At 42.8% G+C, this 12510-nt stretch overlaps 1 protein-coding gene across 7 annotated transcripts in view; it reads right to left on the reverse strand.

The window, feature by feature from the left end:
* Window positions 1–12510, reverse strand: part of PTPN4 (protein tyrosine phosphatase non-receptor type 4) — a 272694-nt gene that overhangs the window by 86071 nt on the left and 174113 nt on the right. For all 7 annotated transcript variants that reach the window (XM_033945428.1, XM_033945424.1, XM_033945426.1 and 4 more), the window contains 2 exons: window positions 8714–8872; window positions 2841–3000 (listed from right to left, as the gene is read on the reverse strand). In XM_033945428.1, the coding sequence (XP_033801319.1) occupies window positions 2841–3000; window positions 8714–8872 (319 nt within the window). The remainder of the gene's footprint in view (window positions 1–2840; window positions 3001–8713; window positions 8873–12510) is intronic.

Raw genomic sequence — 12510 nt, forward strand, 5'->3', positions numbered from 1 at the left:
CAGAGGCAGGGTGTGGCTTAATTAAAGGTCATGAGTCTGCGTGTAGGAATAGCTGGGTTTCCACTATCCGCAATGATCCAGACAGTGAGAGAACTGAATGGAAGCAGTGGTGCTGACTCAGGGGCAGAAAAAAGGAGGGTCGGTTGGGGGATAGAAAGGGGTGTTACTAGTCCTGGGGATAGAAGAGGGATGGGTGCTGCTGGATCAGAGAGGGTGGCTGCTAGTCCCAATGGGGGTGGGGGAGGAATGAGAGAGATGGTGCCGGCTCAGGGGAGAAGGGACAAGGAAGAAGAGCCACTCGGCGCAGCAAAACATGACAGGAAGTCATAATGCCGTTGTACAAGTCCATGGTGAGACCTCATCTGGAGTATTGTGTTCAGTTTTGGAGGCCACATTATCAAAAAGACGTAAAGAGAATTGAATCGGTCCAGCGAATGGCCACCAAGATTGTCTCAGGACTCAAGGATCTCCCATATGAAGAGCGTCTAAGCAGGCTGCAGCTATATTCTCTCGAAGAACGCAGAGAGAGAGGAAACATGATAGAGATGTTCAAATATCTTACAGGCCGTATTGAGGTGGAGGAAGATATCCTTTTTCTTACGGGTCCCATGGCAACAAGAGGGCATCCGCTCAAACTCAAGGGTGGGAGATTTCATGGTGACATCAGGAAGTACTTCTTCACCGAAACGGTGGTTGATCGTTGGAATGGCCTTCCACGTCAGGTAGTTGAGGCCAGCAACGTGCTCGACTTCAAGAAACGGTGGGATAAACATGTGGGTTCACTTCAGAAATTGCTTAGGGGAGTGTTCTTTTAAGGGGAGGGTTCTTCTGAGTGGGCAGACATGTTGGGCCGTCGGCCCTTTTCTGCCGTCATATTCTATGTTTCTATGACATCATCAGAGCAGTGCTTCGGGCCCAAGGTTTGTGCCTACTGGGCCTACCCTTTTATCTGGCCCTGCCCCTGATATTCCCCCAGGTTGAAACAATGTGTACTCACTTGTGAGTTTCCAAAAAAAGAATACTGAAATCTTCAGGCTGCCAGCTGGAGTGAAACCAGGCTAGACCACTATCCACACTGAACTGCGCACATGAAGGGGGGAGGTGAGACACAGTCGGCACCCTGAAAGTCCCCCCCCCAACAAAAGGGCCACTACAGGTGGCAAATCAGCCTGCGCTCAAGTTCCTGAAAATCAGGGGGGGCAAGCTATTTCCAAGGGAAATGGTCCCTGAGCTTCTTCAATATTAAGCAGGCTGGCTAGACAGGTACCACAGAAAGATTGGCCTACCAGTTGCAGACCCCCAAGTTTGCTTCATACCCCAGGCAGAGTTGTCCCAGAAAAACTGGGAAACCTGAAGCACTAAAAGCCTCCAAATTTGAGAGAAAACTGAAATTAAACAAACTTTTAAACAGAGCAGATTAGACACTCACCTTACTGCGAGCGTGCAAAAGGAAAAACTGAAGAGGGAAGAACAAACCACTGGGGAAGAAAGAGTTGAAAACTGTGATTCATACCTTCTGCACGGTATGCGGGTTTGGATTCACTACCCACTTGTCAAGAATGACACACCTATTACCCTAGAATTCATCTTATTGATTTCTCTTATTAGAATTTGACTGATAAGTCTTCGATATATAGTACATACAATAGTTTAAATGGCTATCAACTTTAGAAGTCTGAATCTCATCCTCCCAACCAATGATCTTGCTAATCATATTATCATCAAAATACATTTCACTATGTACACTCACTATGGCTCATCCTGCAATGACAAGAATGGCTTACTTCAGGTAACTTTTCAAATGGCTTCTAATTGGTGCACAAAACTCTGTGGTTCTCTATTCCTTTTAAGCAACAGGTGTGGAATGTGTGGCATGAAAAACACTGTGGCCTACCAAATGAGGTAATCACATTTGACACAAAGCTCAACACTGAAAAAATAGTTTAAATGATCTTTCAGAATATTTCTTTACTTTTAAATTTGCATTTTATAATTGCACATTTGTAAAACTAATGATTCATGTACAGGATTACTGGGATTCTTTTGCTAAATTATTTTATGACAATAAGAGGCATTTCACACAGACTAGAGTAGCCTCTTTATAAGATATTAACAGTACAGCACTGAATATAACAGAATTTTCAACTAATTCTACAGAAATTTGCTAGACAGTTTCTTCACAATGATATACGTATTGCATCAGAGCAGCTTACATTTCTAATTGTACACATATATAAAGGAAAGAGGAACGAAAACCACAAAGGTAGCTTCTGCAAGAAGGCCATATCCCCAGCTGTTACAAGCCAAAGGCTTTCTATATACATAAGCAAAGTTTTGTTTTAAAATTCTGCTGATCGAAAAATAATTCAATATTTAATAATATTATTTACTGGTTTGTGTTCCTCAGTGAACTGGGATTACATTGTAAGGTGGTTGGGGAATGGGGGAGGGTGAAAGCTCTGCACTGAGACACTTGCAGAATGACTACCAGAGTTTTTCTTGCACTGAATTAAAACTGATAGTTCTACTTGTGGTGTAATAGAAGTTCTGTTCAGTTGATGTGCAAACATTATTTGACTTTTTCTGTAGGACTTGGAGCCAACAACAGCTGACAAACGACCTAACCCCTTCAGATTTTAATAATACCTACCAGTGTTTCAAGATATCGTGATTTTTAGGCTCTCTGGCAGCCCCTCAAAGCCTCAGTCCCATTATTTCAATCTCAGAATAAAAAGGGGACGGACATAATGGATCGAAGGCATTACACAACTATGCCGCCTAACACCAACAATGCAGGAAATGAAAATTAGAGATGACTAAAATTAGGTAAGAAAACTTACAGTGGATTTTTCTGAAGAAGGAGGATCATCAGATGTTTCATTAATATGATTATCTAGTTCTTGATGTGAGTATGAGTGATGAATTTGATTCCAACTGTTCTTTTTTGATTGCTTGGGTGGTAGTGCGGGAGGTGGCCCATCTACAGAATTATCCTGAGACCTATTAGAATGGGAAAAAACAGACAAAGATCTTATTGTTTCAAATTTTGATAAAGAAAATCTTCTCTTCATAGGCTGGATTTCTAAGTGACAGGTAGTTGGGCTCTTAATTAAGTGCTTTATTTTGATCATTAACCCCCACTTTTACAAAAGCGCAACACGGTTTTTAGAACTGGCCACGGTGGTAACAGCTCCGACGCTCATAGAATTCCTATGAGTATAGGAGCTGTTACCGTCGCAGCTGACGCTAAAGACCGCACTATGCTTTTGTAAAAAATGGAGGGGGGGGGGTAAATGTAGTTCATAAAAAACAATGTGATGCCTATTAAAATGATAGATACTAATGATACCAATGGTGTAACCTGTTTAAGTTCTGATCCAGTGGTATTCAATTCCAGTCTTTTTGTATATATGCAATGGAGGGGCTAGGCCTGCAAATCTCTCTCATGCCCTGTGTTGGGCCGACTGAGCAACATGATTGGAGAGTCCAATGGTGATATCAGAAAGCATAAACTATAATCATTGTGGTTGAGCAACATGAGACTGTGGTAACAATTTGCAATTTAGCAAGAGAACGTGTGATAATTTTAAAAACGGGACAATGTGGCTTGGAAAGGAAATGAAACAGAAAAGACTTTGTTCCAGTCCAGGTTTTCTGGCCAATGGGGTATTCCTGTTGAGCTATTTTATAAAGAAAACAGTTGTGTAGTGTGATTTACTCACAGAGAGTATGGTTTGGTAATATGTTATTTAATATAAATATATTTATTATGTGGTAATAAAAAATGATAAGTGCAATAGAATTTAGTTAGTAGGTATTTAGTGCATATTTAGTTAGTAGGTATTTAATATTAGTTAGGTTAGTTAGTTAGTAGGTATTTAAAGTTAATGTTAGTTAGTAGGTATTTAATGCATCTTTAAAAGAGATATCCTGAAAACACCGTGGCTTCAAGGGCTAGGAATAATACCTGTGTTTCCCCCCAAATAAGACAGTGTCTTATATTAATTTTGGGTCCAAAAAGAGCATTGGGGCTTATTTTCGGGGGATGTCTTTTTTTTCATGTATAACAATCATCTCTCCCTTCCTCTCCTCCACCCCAAATTCTTCCTCTTTTCTTTCTCCCCCCCACCATGTGCAGCATCTTTCCTCCCCTCTCACCCATCCCCTTGTACAGCATCTTTCCATCCCTCCCTCCCATCCCCCTGTGAAGTAAATTCCCACCGACCCTCCCACCGTGAGACTGACACACCTCCATTCAGAGGCCTCCAAAAACAGCGGCAAGGGCACCGCTCTGAATGGGCTGCTTCGCGGCCATCCCTCTGCCGCATCATTGATGATGTCTTAACTAGGGCTTGTTTTTGGGGAAGCAAAGTACAAACATTCCAGTTACTAGTCCATTTTTATCAAATCAGTTAAGAACTAAAAGCAAATTATAAAGGAGTTGACACATTAATACTGTATACCACAACTGAATATGGTTATTGAGATAAATTGGCTTTTCAGTTTTTTAAAAAATTCTTAAAATTGAATATTTTGTTTATGATTATTATTATTATTATTTTTTTAAACTTTATTTGGTATTTATATACCGCCTATTAAAGTTATCTAAGCAGTTTACAATCAGGTACTCAAGCATTTTCCCTACCTGTCCCAGTGGGTTCACATTCTAACTTACCTGGGCAATGGAGGATAAGAACATAAGAATAGCCTTACTGGGAAAGACCAATGGTCCATCTAGCCCAGTACCCCGTTCTTATGATGGCCAATCCAGTTCACTAGTACCTGGCAAAAACCCAAATAGTAGCAACATTCCTTGCTACTGATCCAGGGTAAGCAGTGGCTTCCCCCATGTCTGTCTCAATAACAAGACTATGGATTTTTCCTCCAGGAAATTATCCAAACTTTTCTTAAAACCAGCTACGTTAACCGCTCTTATCACAATCTCTGGCAATGTGTTTCAGAGCTTACCTATTCTCTGAGTGAAAAAATATTTCCTCCTATTTTTAAATTATTTTCCCAGTACAGACTCCTGCAGGACTCCACTGTTTACTTTCCTCCATTGAGAAAAATGACCATTTAACCCTACCCTGTTTTCTATCCGATAACCAACTCCAAATCTACAACTGAATTTTGCCACCTATCCCAGGACTCTTTAATTTTCTCAGGAGCCTCTCATGAGGAACTTTATCATAGAAACATGATGGCAGATAAAGGCCAAATGGCTCATCTAGTCTGCCCATCCGCAGTAACCATTATTTCTTTCTTTCTCCGAGAGATCCCATGTGCCAATTGGTGGCTAAAAGAGGGGTGCTCTGCCTGTGGATGGATGAGTTGGCTCGAAGTTGGTGGGGTGGGAGCGGTATCTCAAGGAAGTGGCCCATTGGGAACTGCGCTGTGTGGGTAAGGGGGTGGAGGCCCCAAGCAACTGTATAGGTCACTATGGGAGTCGGTCATAGCCGAGGTTACTATTTAATACTTTCTGAGGTTTCTCTGTGTTGTCTCCAGTCACTCGGGGAAGGGAGAGGGGGTGTTGGATGAATGGGATGTATTTGGGGAAAATGTATGGACAGCATAGCCTTTTTAAAAAAATTCTAAATATTCCCAATAAATCTAGCTAAAAGCTTCTGTGCTATAATCTCCAACTATAGATCAAATCTTAAAGCTGCTTTGTGGTCTGACTATGGGCTAGATTCACTAAGCAAACCAATCGTGTACCGATCGGTTTGCGACCCCTTTGTGACCCGATTTTACTCTGGCCTGATTCACTTATCTCTCTGCCGATCCAATTCCGATCCGCACATGCAAATGAGGGGAACAGCATGCAAAGTAGGCAGGGACGCAATTCACAACACAAATTTCACGATCCGACTGGGCTGGCCGATCAACCCAAGAAGCAACTGCTGGCGACCAGTTGCAAACGTCCTTTTCGACTCTCCAGCTCCATTGCCGTTCATCAGAGTCTGAACTAACTTATCCAAATCCTCTCCAAACAAAAAAGACCTTCTAAAGAGAAATTTAGTGAGTTTAGCCTTGGATGCCGCATCTGCCGACCAAGTGCAAAGCCACAAGGTCACTGTAAAAGTCACAGACTTGGCAGACATCCGCACCAAGTCACAGAGGGCATTTGAGAGGAAAAAGGCTGCCATCTCAATCTTTGCCACCTCCTGATCCACCAAGGACCAGTCATCAGACTCACAGTCAAGGACACGATCAGCCCACCGAAAAATGGTCTGAGCTACAAGCCCCGCCCCCCCCCCCCCCAAATAGCCACCTGGACTCCCAAGGCAGAGACTTTAAAATTCTGCTTAAGAATGGTCTCCAACTTATGCTCCTCAGAGTCCCGTAAAGCAGAACCACCTTCCACGGGCACAGTATGCCACTTAGCAATAGCTGAGACCACCATGTCCACCATTGGCGTCTTCAAGGTAGCCCTATCCCCCTCCGGGATGGGATACAAACAAGTCATGGAACGTGTAAACTGAAACGGCGCCTCCAGCATATTCCACTGTGCCTGGATAACATCCCGAATATCCTGATGCATAGGAAAAGAGCGGGATGCAGAGCGGATCCTTTTAAGAAGAGGATCCTCCACACGCGGGGTCTCAGGTGGTGCATCCTCAACGCGCAACACCAAGGAGACCTGCTGAATCAGAACTGGGAGCTTGTTCCTCTGAAAAAGGTGCACGACAGACGCCTCCTCGCTGGTAGATGGAAAAACCGAATCCCCGGTACCAGCGGCCAATCCCTCAAGAGGATCTTGGAGGTCTCCCCAAGTGTCCTGGTCCTCACTGAAGTCAACACGCTCCTCAGACCACAAGTCTTCGTCCCAAGCAACCCGCAGGCACTTGGACGAGGGAGGAGGCGGAGGGGACGGTAAAGAAGTAGAGGGGGCAGAGCTGCAGGGGATGCGGACACCCCCCCTCCCCGAGACCCCCTGGCCGCCTGAAAATAAGCTCTGCATAAAGTAAAAATTAAATCTGGGACCCAGCTAAAGCCTGCCCCTATTTTTCCAAGACAGGGGGAAGGTCACCTGAGGCTGCAGAGCCACTGGAGGGTCTTCCCACTAAAAATGGCAAAGTTGCAGCTGAAAATAACCCCTCCAGGGCCTGTAGCGGCTGGGAAGCCTGAACTGTCCTAGCCGCTAAAGAAGGCAAGTTGGCATCAGCTGTGAGGGAAACCCCAGCCCCTACGGCGGTAAGGGAATCCTTTTTACCCTCACCATCAGCGGCTGAGGAAATCCCTCCGTGGGAGGGTGGGAAAGACCAGGCCTTCCCGCTGTCAACTGCCGACTCGCGAGGTACTTTTGGCAGGAAGCCCTGGCCGCCGGCACCCACTGCCGACAAGGCTCCTCCACCGCTCCAGCCCGTGCAGAGCTTACACAGGCCGGACGCGAGTGCCTCACGTCTGGAGCAAAATGAGCACTTCTTCCCCTGTGAAGTGCTCATTGCTCCATACATGACCTAACTAAAGAAAAGTGCCAATTAGTTGAAAAATACAGTAAAATACATTAAATTTAAAGGGAAAGTAACCCTTCAGACCGGCACTGCCTCAGGATTTTTTTTTTTAACTGGCTCTCAAAGCAGTATGCCTTGCTTGAATTAGGGGCAAGGCTTACTGCTGAGGCACCTCTAAAAAAATGTTGGGGAGGTGGAGGAAAGAGATCCAGCATGAGACCCGCTGAGTTTGACATCCCCGAGGTCAGACGGACCCCCAAACAGGGCCCACCCAAGCTCAGTTCGGCACAAAAACAGGGACTAGGAGTCCTGAACAAAATCCAAAAGCCCTACAGTAGGGAGATGGGTACAACTCACTCACACCTGCTGGAAACTGAGAGAAGACTGAGGTAATTAGGGGGAGTAACATATTAAGTACCATTCCAAAGTTTTGTCTCAGTCTCCATATACTGGTCATGATGAGATAAACTCACTTGTAAGATGTCTATGCCGGTCTGGAGAGTTGCTAAAGAAAAAGAAACTTGCTTATATAAGAACACAAAACACAATGCATCAGTTAGATTTTTGTGTAAGGATGCAAAGCTCAGCCATGTAATATGAAGAAAACTTGTAGCTGAGTATATCATTCTGTGCCACAAGACTGCAGTTGTATGACACATTGCCTTTTGTTCAGTGTGGCCTTAATACATAACGTTTAATAGCCACGGTTCCCTCTATGTTGAACAAGAGTCCTCCAACTGAACTGATGACAGTGGGGTGGTGGTGATAAGGGAGGGAGGGTGTGTACATCAATATTGTGCTTTCAATCATTAGGGACAGGCAGGTTCCCTGGAGTCCTGCAAAGCCTGCCAGTCCTTCACTACTGAAAACATAATAATGAAACAGCACCTCCCACTGGCAAGACAGTAAATGGAGGCTACCCGCTCAGCTTAGAGAGAACAGTGTTAATAGCACACAAGTCTGGACTTTTTAGGTGGTTTTAGTATTCTTTCCTCACTATTCTGGTACTTGAGACATACACAGTCTATATGTACTCTTTCACCGGGCCTTTAAAAATGTCTGTGATGGTAGAACTACCTAGCAGAATAATATACTTACTGACATCTGCTCATTTCAGCTGGGGAAAAATCCCACAAAGTCATGTGCTACTATTTTAAAATTTGCAATAATTTGCAATAATCTGTTCAATTAGGCATCTCTACTATACCCCCATTTTTAAATTCTTCTTTCATATGAAACATGAGAAATGAAGTTCTTACAGTGATGAATCCAGAATGATGCTGTTGGCTTGGGTAGAAGATGGAGATCTGTGGTTAGCAAAAACTTCCCTTGGTGAGGTATGGACCATACGGTCCACTAAATGTCCTACTGAAGAAGGTCTTATACGCGTTCTTTCCTGAGTGAAGGCAGAATTCCGACTAAATTGCAAAGGAAGAGTTAAAATGAATGAAAATTATTTACTCTGCAAAACTAGATATTTAATATTCTTGAACCTATGTTTTTATATAAATTTTAAAAATGCAATTACTATATTTGATCACACACAAGTATGTTGCTTCTGGAGAAACTTCCCCTTCTCCTTTCCATCTTTTTAAATTTTGAGGCTCTTTAGGTGTTTTTACTATTCTTTCCTCACTATTCTGGTACTTGAGACTACATTTCTTATTATATCAATCTTAAAAAAACCCAACAACTTTAAAAATACACCTTGGCATTTTTAAGATTTATCTATCTTCTTAATAATTTCTTAAATTTGATGGTACAGGAAAAACGGCACCTTCATCATGGCAATGGAGGTGCTTTATGATGCCTAACACCACTGTAGGTGTGGCTAACACAGGAAGTGGATTTAGGCATTGCAGAGCACCTCTGTAGCCGCGATTCACATGAAAGATAGGCGCTGGAAATGTGGGGTTTTAAAACCCTGGCCTACATTTCTGGCACCTATCTTTAATGAAGATGCAATTCTAGAAACAGGGATGTTGTGTGATTGATATTCGATCGGCAGCTGTTTTTTAAGCAGCTGATACAACGCCATTTATAGAATCCAGCCCTTAGCTCTCAAACAGAATCAAATAGTACTTATACATAAAGGAAGGAATCTTACTGTGTATCAAATTTTGTACTGGTAAAAGGAAAAGGAATGCCATCTGCATAAAGATAATATTATATCCCCAAAGTAGCAAGTAAATGTTCTGGCAAGAAGAGCCTGTCACTGTTTCAAACCCTGGTTTAACTACATCCAGTAATGAAAATACTGTAGCGTTATACCAAGAGAAAGAAACCTGCCCACTATGACTGTGTCTAGTCTTAAGGGAAGACAGGGAGGGCGAATCAAAGGGAATATTGCAGAGAAGAGCAGGGGACTTGTTACACTTCCCTATTGATCCTTTCATAAAGCCAATACAAGCACTCAAACTAAACTCCTTTGTATACAATCTGGCACAGCAAAGGTTAAAGAAAGGGGAGGGATTGAAAAGCTCAAGGTTCTCCCAGGAGCCAAAGTCAAGCTAAAGACACAGCAGGCTAAATTAAGCCCAGCTGCATACATGAAGGCAATCAGGAGCCCAGAGAAGAGAACGCTCTGAAGGAAGGTCAATTCCAGTGCTTTTCCCACGTAAGAACTGCATTCCAGACTGCAGTAAAGCTATTAGAAGCCCAGTTCTAAAACAGGAGCTAGAAGGGAGGAAAAGACAGCCAGGGCAAAGATATTTTGGAGAAATGTTTCCTCATGTTCAGAAGGGGAGGAAATGCCCATGGAAATAGGAGAAGTTTATTCTGATATGGATAGTGACCATGGGATGGACTGGAACCCAGAGAGAGTGAGACTGAAGAAAGCCATGTGTGAATAAAATCTTGTGTGGAAGTTTATGCAAATTTATTAAATGCTTGAAGGTAGTTTATAAGCTTGTAGGAAAGTACTAAAGTTCCTTCAAAAAAACCATTCTAAGATCCAGAGTCATTCAAAATTCGGCAGTTCGACTGATTTTTGGGCTGAAGAAATATGAACACATAAGCCCCTATTATCAAAAACTCCGTTGGCTGACCCTGGAGGCACAAATTCTGTTCAAGTTCTCTTGTCTGTGTTATAAATCAATATTTGGTCTGGCCCCCACTTACCTAGTTTCCCAATTTAACCTGGCAAGTTCTATTAGACCCACACGAAGAACACATCTGTTCACCTCTCCGACAATAAAGGCCTGCCACTACAAAAGATTCCTGGCCAGAACCCATGCCTTCCAGGCAGGCAAATGGAACAATTGGCTGAATAACGTTATCACGCTCTCCTCAACCTACTTCAATTTTAGAAAATTGGTAAAAACAAGTTTGTTCAATCGATTTGTAAACTAAGAATTTTACAGCTCTGCTAATTCAACCAGTAACCTTAAGAACTATATAGCTTTTTACTTCTTCCATTATGTAAGATTGTATTGATGTCTTTGAATTGTGACCTCTTTGCTGATTGTCCAGCACTTCTTGTAAACCGCCTCAAACTTTCATGGCTTTGGCGGTATACAAGAATAAAATTATTATTATTATTATTATTATGAATGAATGTTTCTTAAATGAATGTGAGACTTTGATGTTAGACACGATAAAGCCAAGATCCCTTTAGTGCTGGGGAAGCCTGTTGAAAGGAAGATGGGCTAAGGCAGATTCAGAGTCCTGACATTCTAAATCACCTGGAAGTAGGAACTGGGGCATGATATAGACTATCCATATCAAAAAGGAGGTTAAGGTTCCTCAAAGAGAATGACACAGGGACATATTTTTCCCCATCCCTGCGGGAACTCATTTTCCCGTCCTGTCCCCACCCCATCGTTGCAAGCTCTGGCCTCATCTGCACAAGGCTTGTGCAGTTAAGGCAGAGCTTTCAAGATAGCTGATATGATAAATTGGGGGACGTTTTTAAATATGTGATAGGAGGTGTCAAAATGGCATAGTGAGACTCAAGGGTGAAAGGGACAAATTGCAGAAACTGATAAAAGGCTGAACTGCTTAACAATTATTTTTGTTCTGTGTTCACAGATGAAAGACTAGGAGTAAGACCACAGAAAACGAATGCAAATGGGAATAGATGTGTAAGTTTGTGAGAAGCTAGCTAAATTAAAAACAAACGGGGCATGACGGGATACATCCAAGGGTACTCAAGGAACTCGGAGAGGTTCTGGCAGCTCCATTCTCCCATATTTTCAATGTTGGCATAGCTGGCTATGTCTTGGCTAGCTAATAAGAACATAAGCAATGCCTCTGCTGGGTCAGACCTGAGGTCCATCATGCCCAGCAGTCTGCTCTCGCGGCGGCCCAACAGGTCCAGGACCTGTAAAGTTTGTCTGTTTGCAGATGATACAAGGGGCGTTCAATAATTTATCTACCTGAATATGAAAATGTAGCAAACATATTGAACCAAGTCTGTGCATATTGTTACATGTCTCAAGGTTATTCATACATAGTTGCAGCTCAGTGCGAGTCTATCATTCCAAGAGACAGGATGTCAGGAGAGTCTTTGTGCGAATCAAGTAAGATACTGATAAGATTTGGAGCACCGTTCAGTAATCTAATTTTGTCAGACTGATGAATTAAGGTTTCCCAAATAGCTGAAGAAATGGGCATTTTGGCAGATATAGTTTGGAAAATAATTCATGAAAAGTTGGGCATGTCTAAGGTTAGTGCTAGATTGGTTCCAAGAATGCTGATGCCATGTCAGAAGGCCAAGAGGCTCCAGTGCTGTCAGGAGAACTTGGAAATGTTCCGTGAAGACCAAATTAATTTTTTTCATCATTTGGTGATTGGAGATGTGACTTGGGTCTATCACAAAGATCCTGAGTCCAAAATGGACTTAATGCAGTGGAAACAATGAGCATAAGTCATTCCCTACCCCAAAAAGGTTCAAGATAGAAAAATCTGCAGGCAAAGTCATGGCAGCTGTCTTCTGGGATGATGAAGGACTTTTGCTTCTGGAGTTCATGCCACACAAGACAATCATAATTGGAGAGTTACGCCAACACAATGATCGCTTTGCAGGAGTTAATCGAGGAGAAAAGATGAGGAAAAT

The sequence above is a fragment of the Geotrypetes seraphini genome, chromosome 5, assembly GCF_902459505.1.
Source record: "Geotrypetes seraphini chromosome 5, aGeoSer1.1, whole genome shotgun sequence".
Lineage (NCBI taxonomy): Eukaryota > Metazoa > Chordata > Amphibia > Gymnophiona > Dermophiidae > Geotrypetes > Geotrypetes seraphini.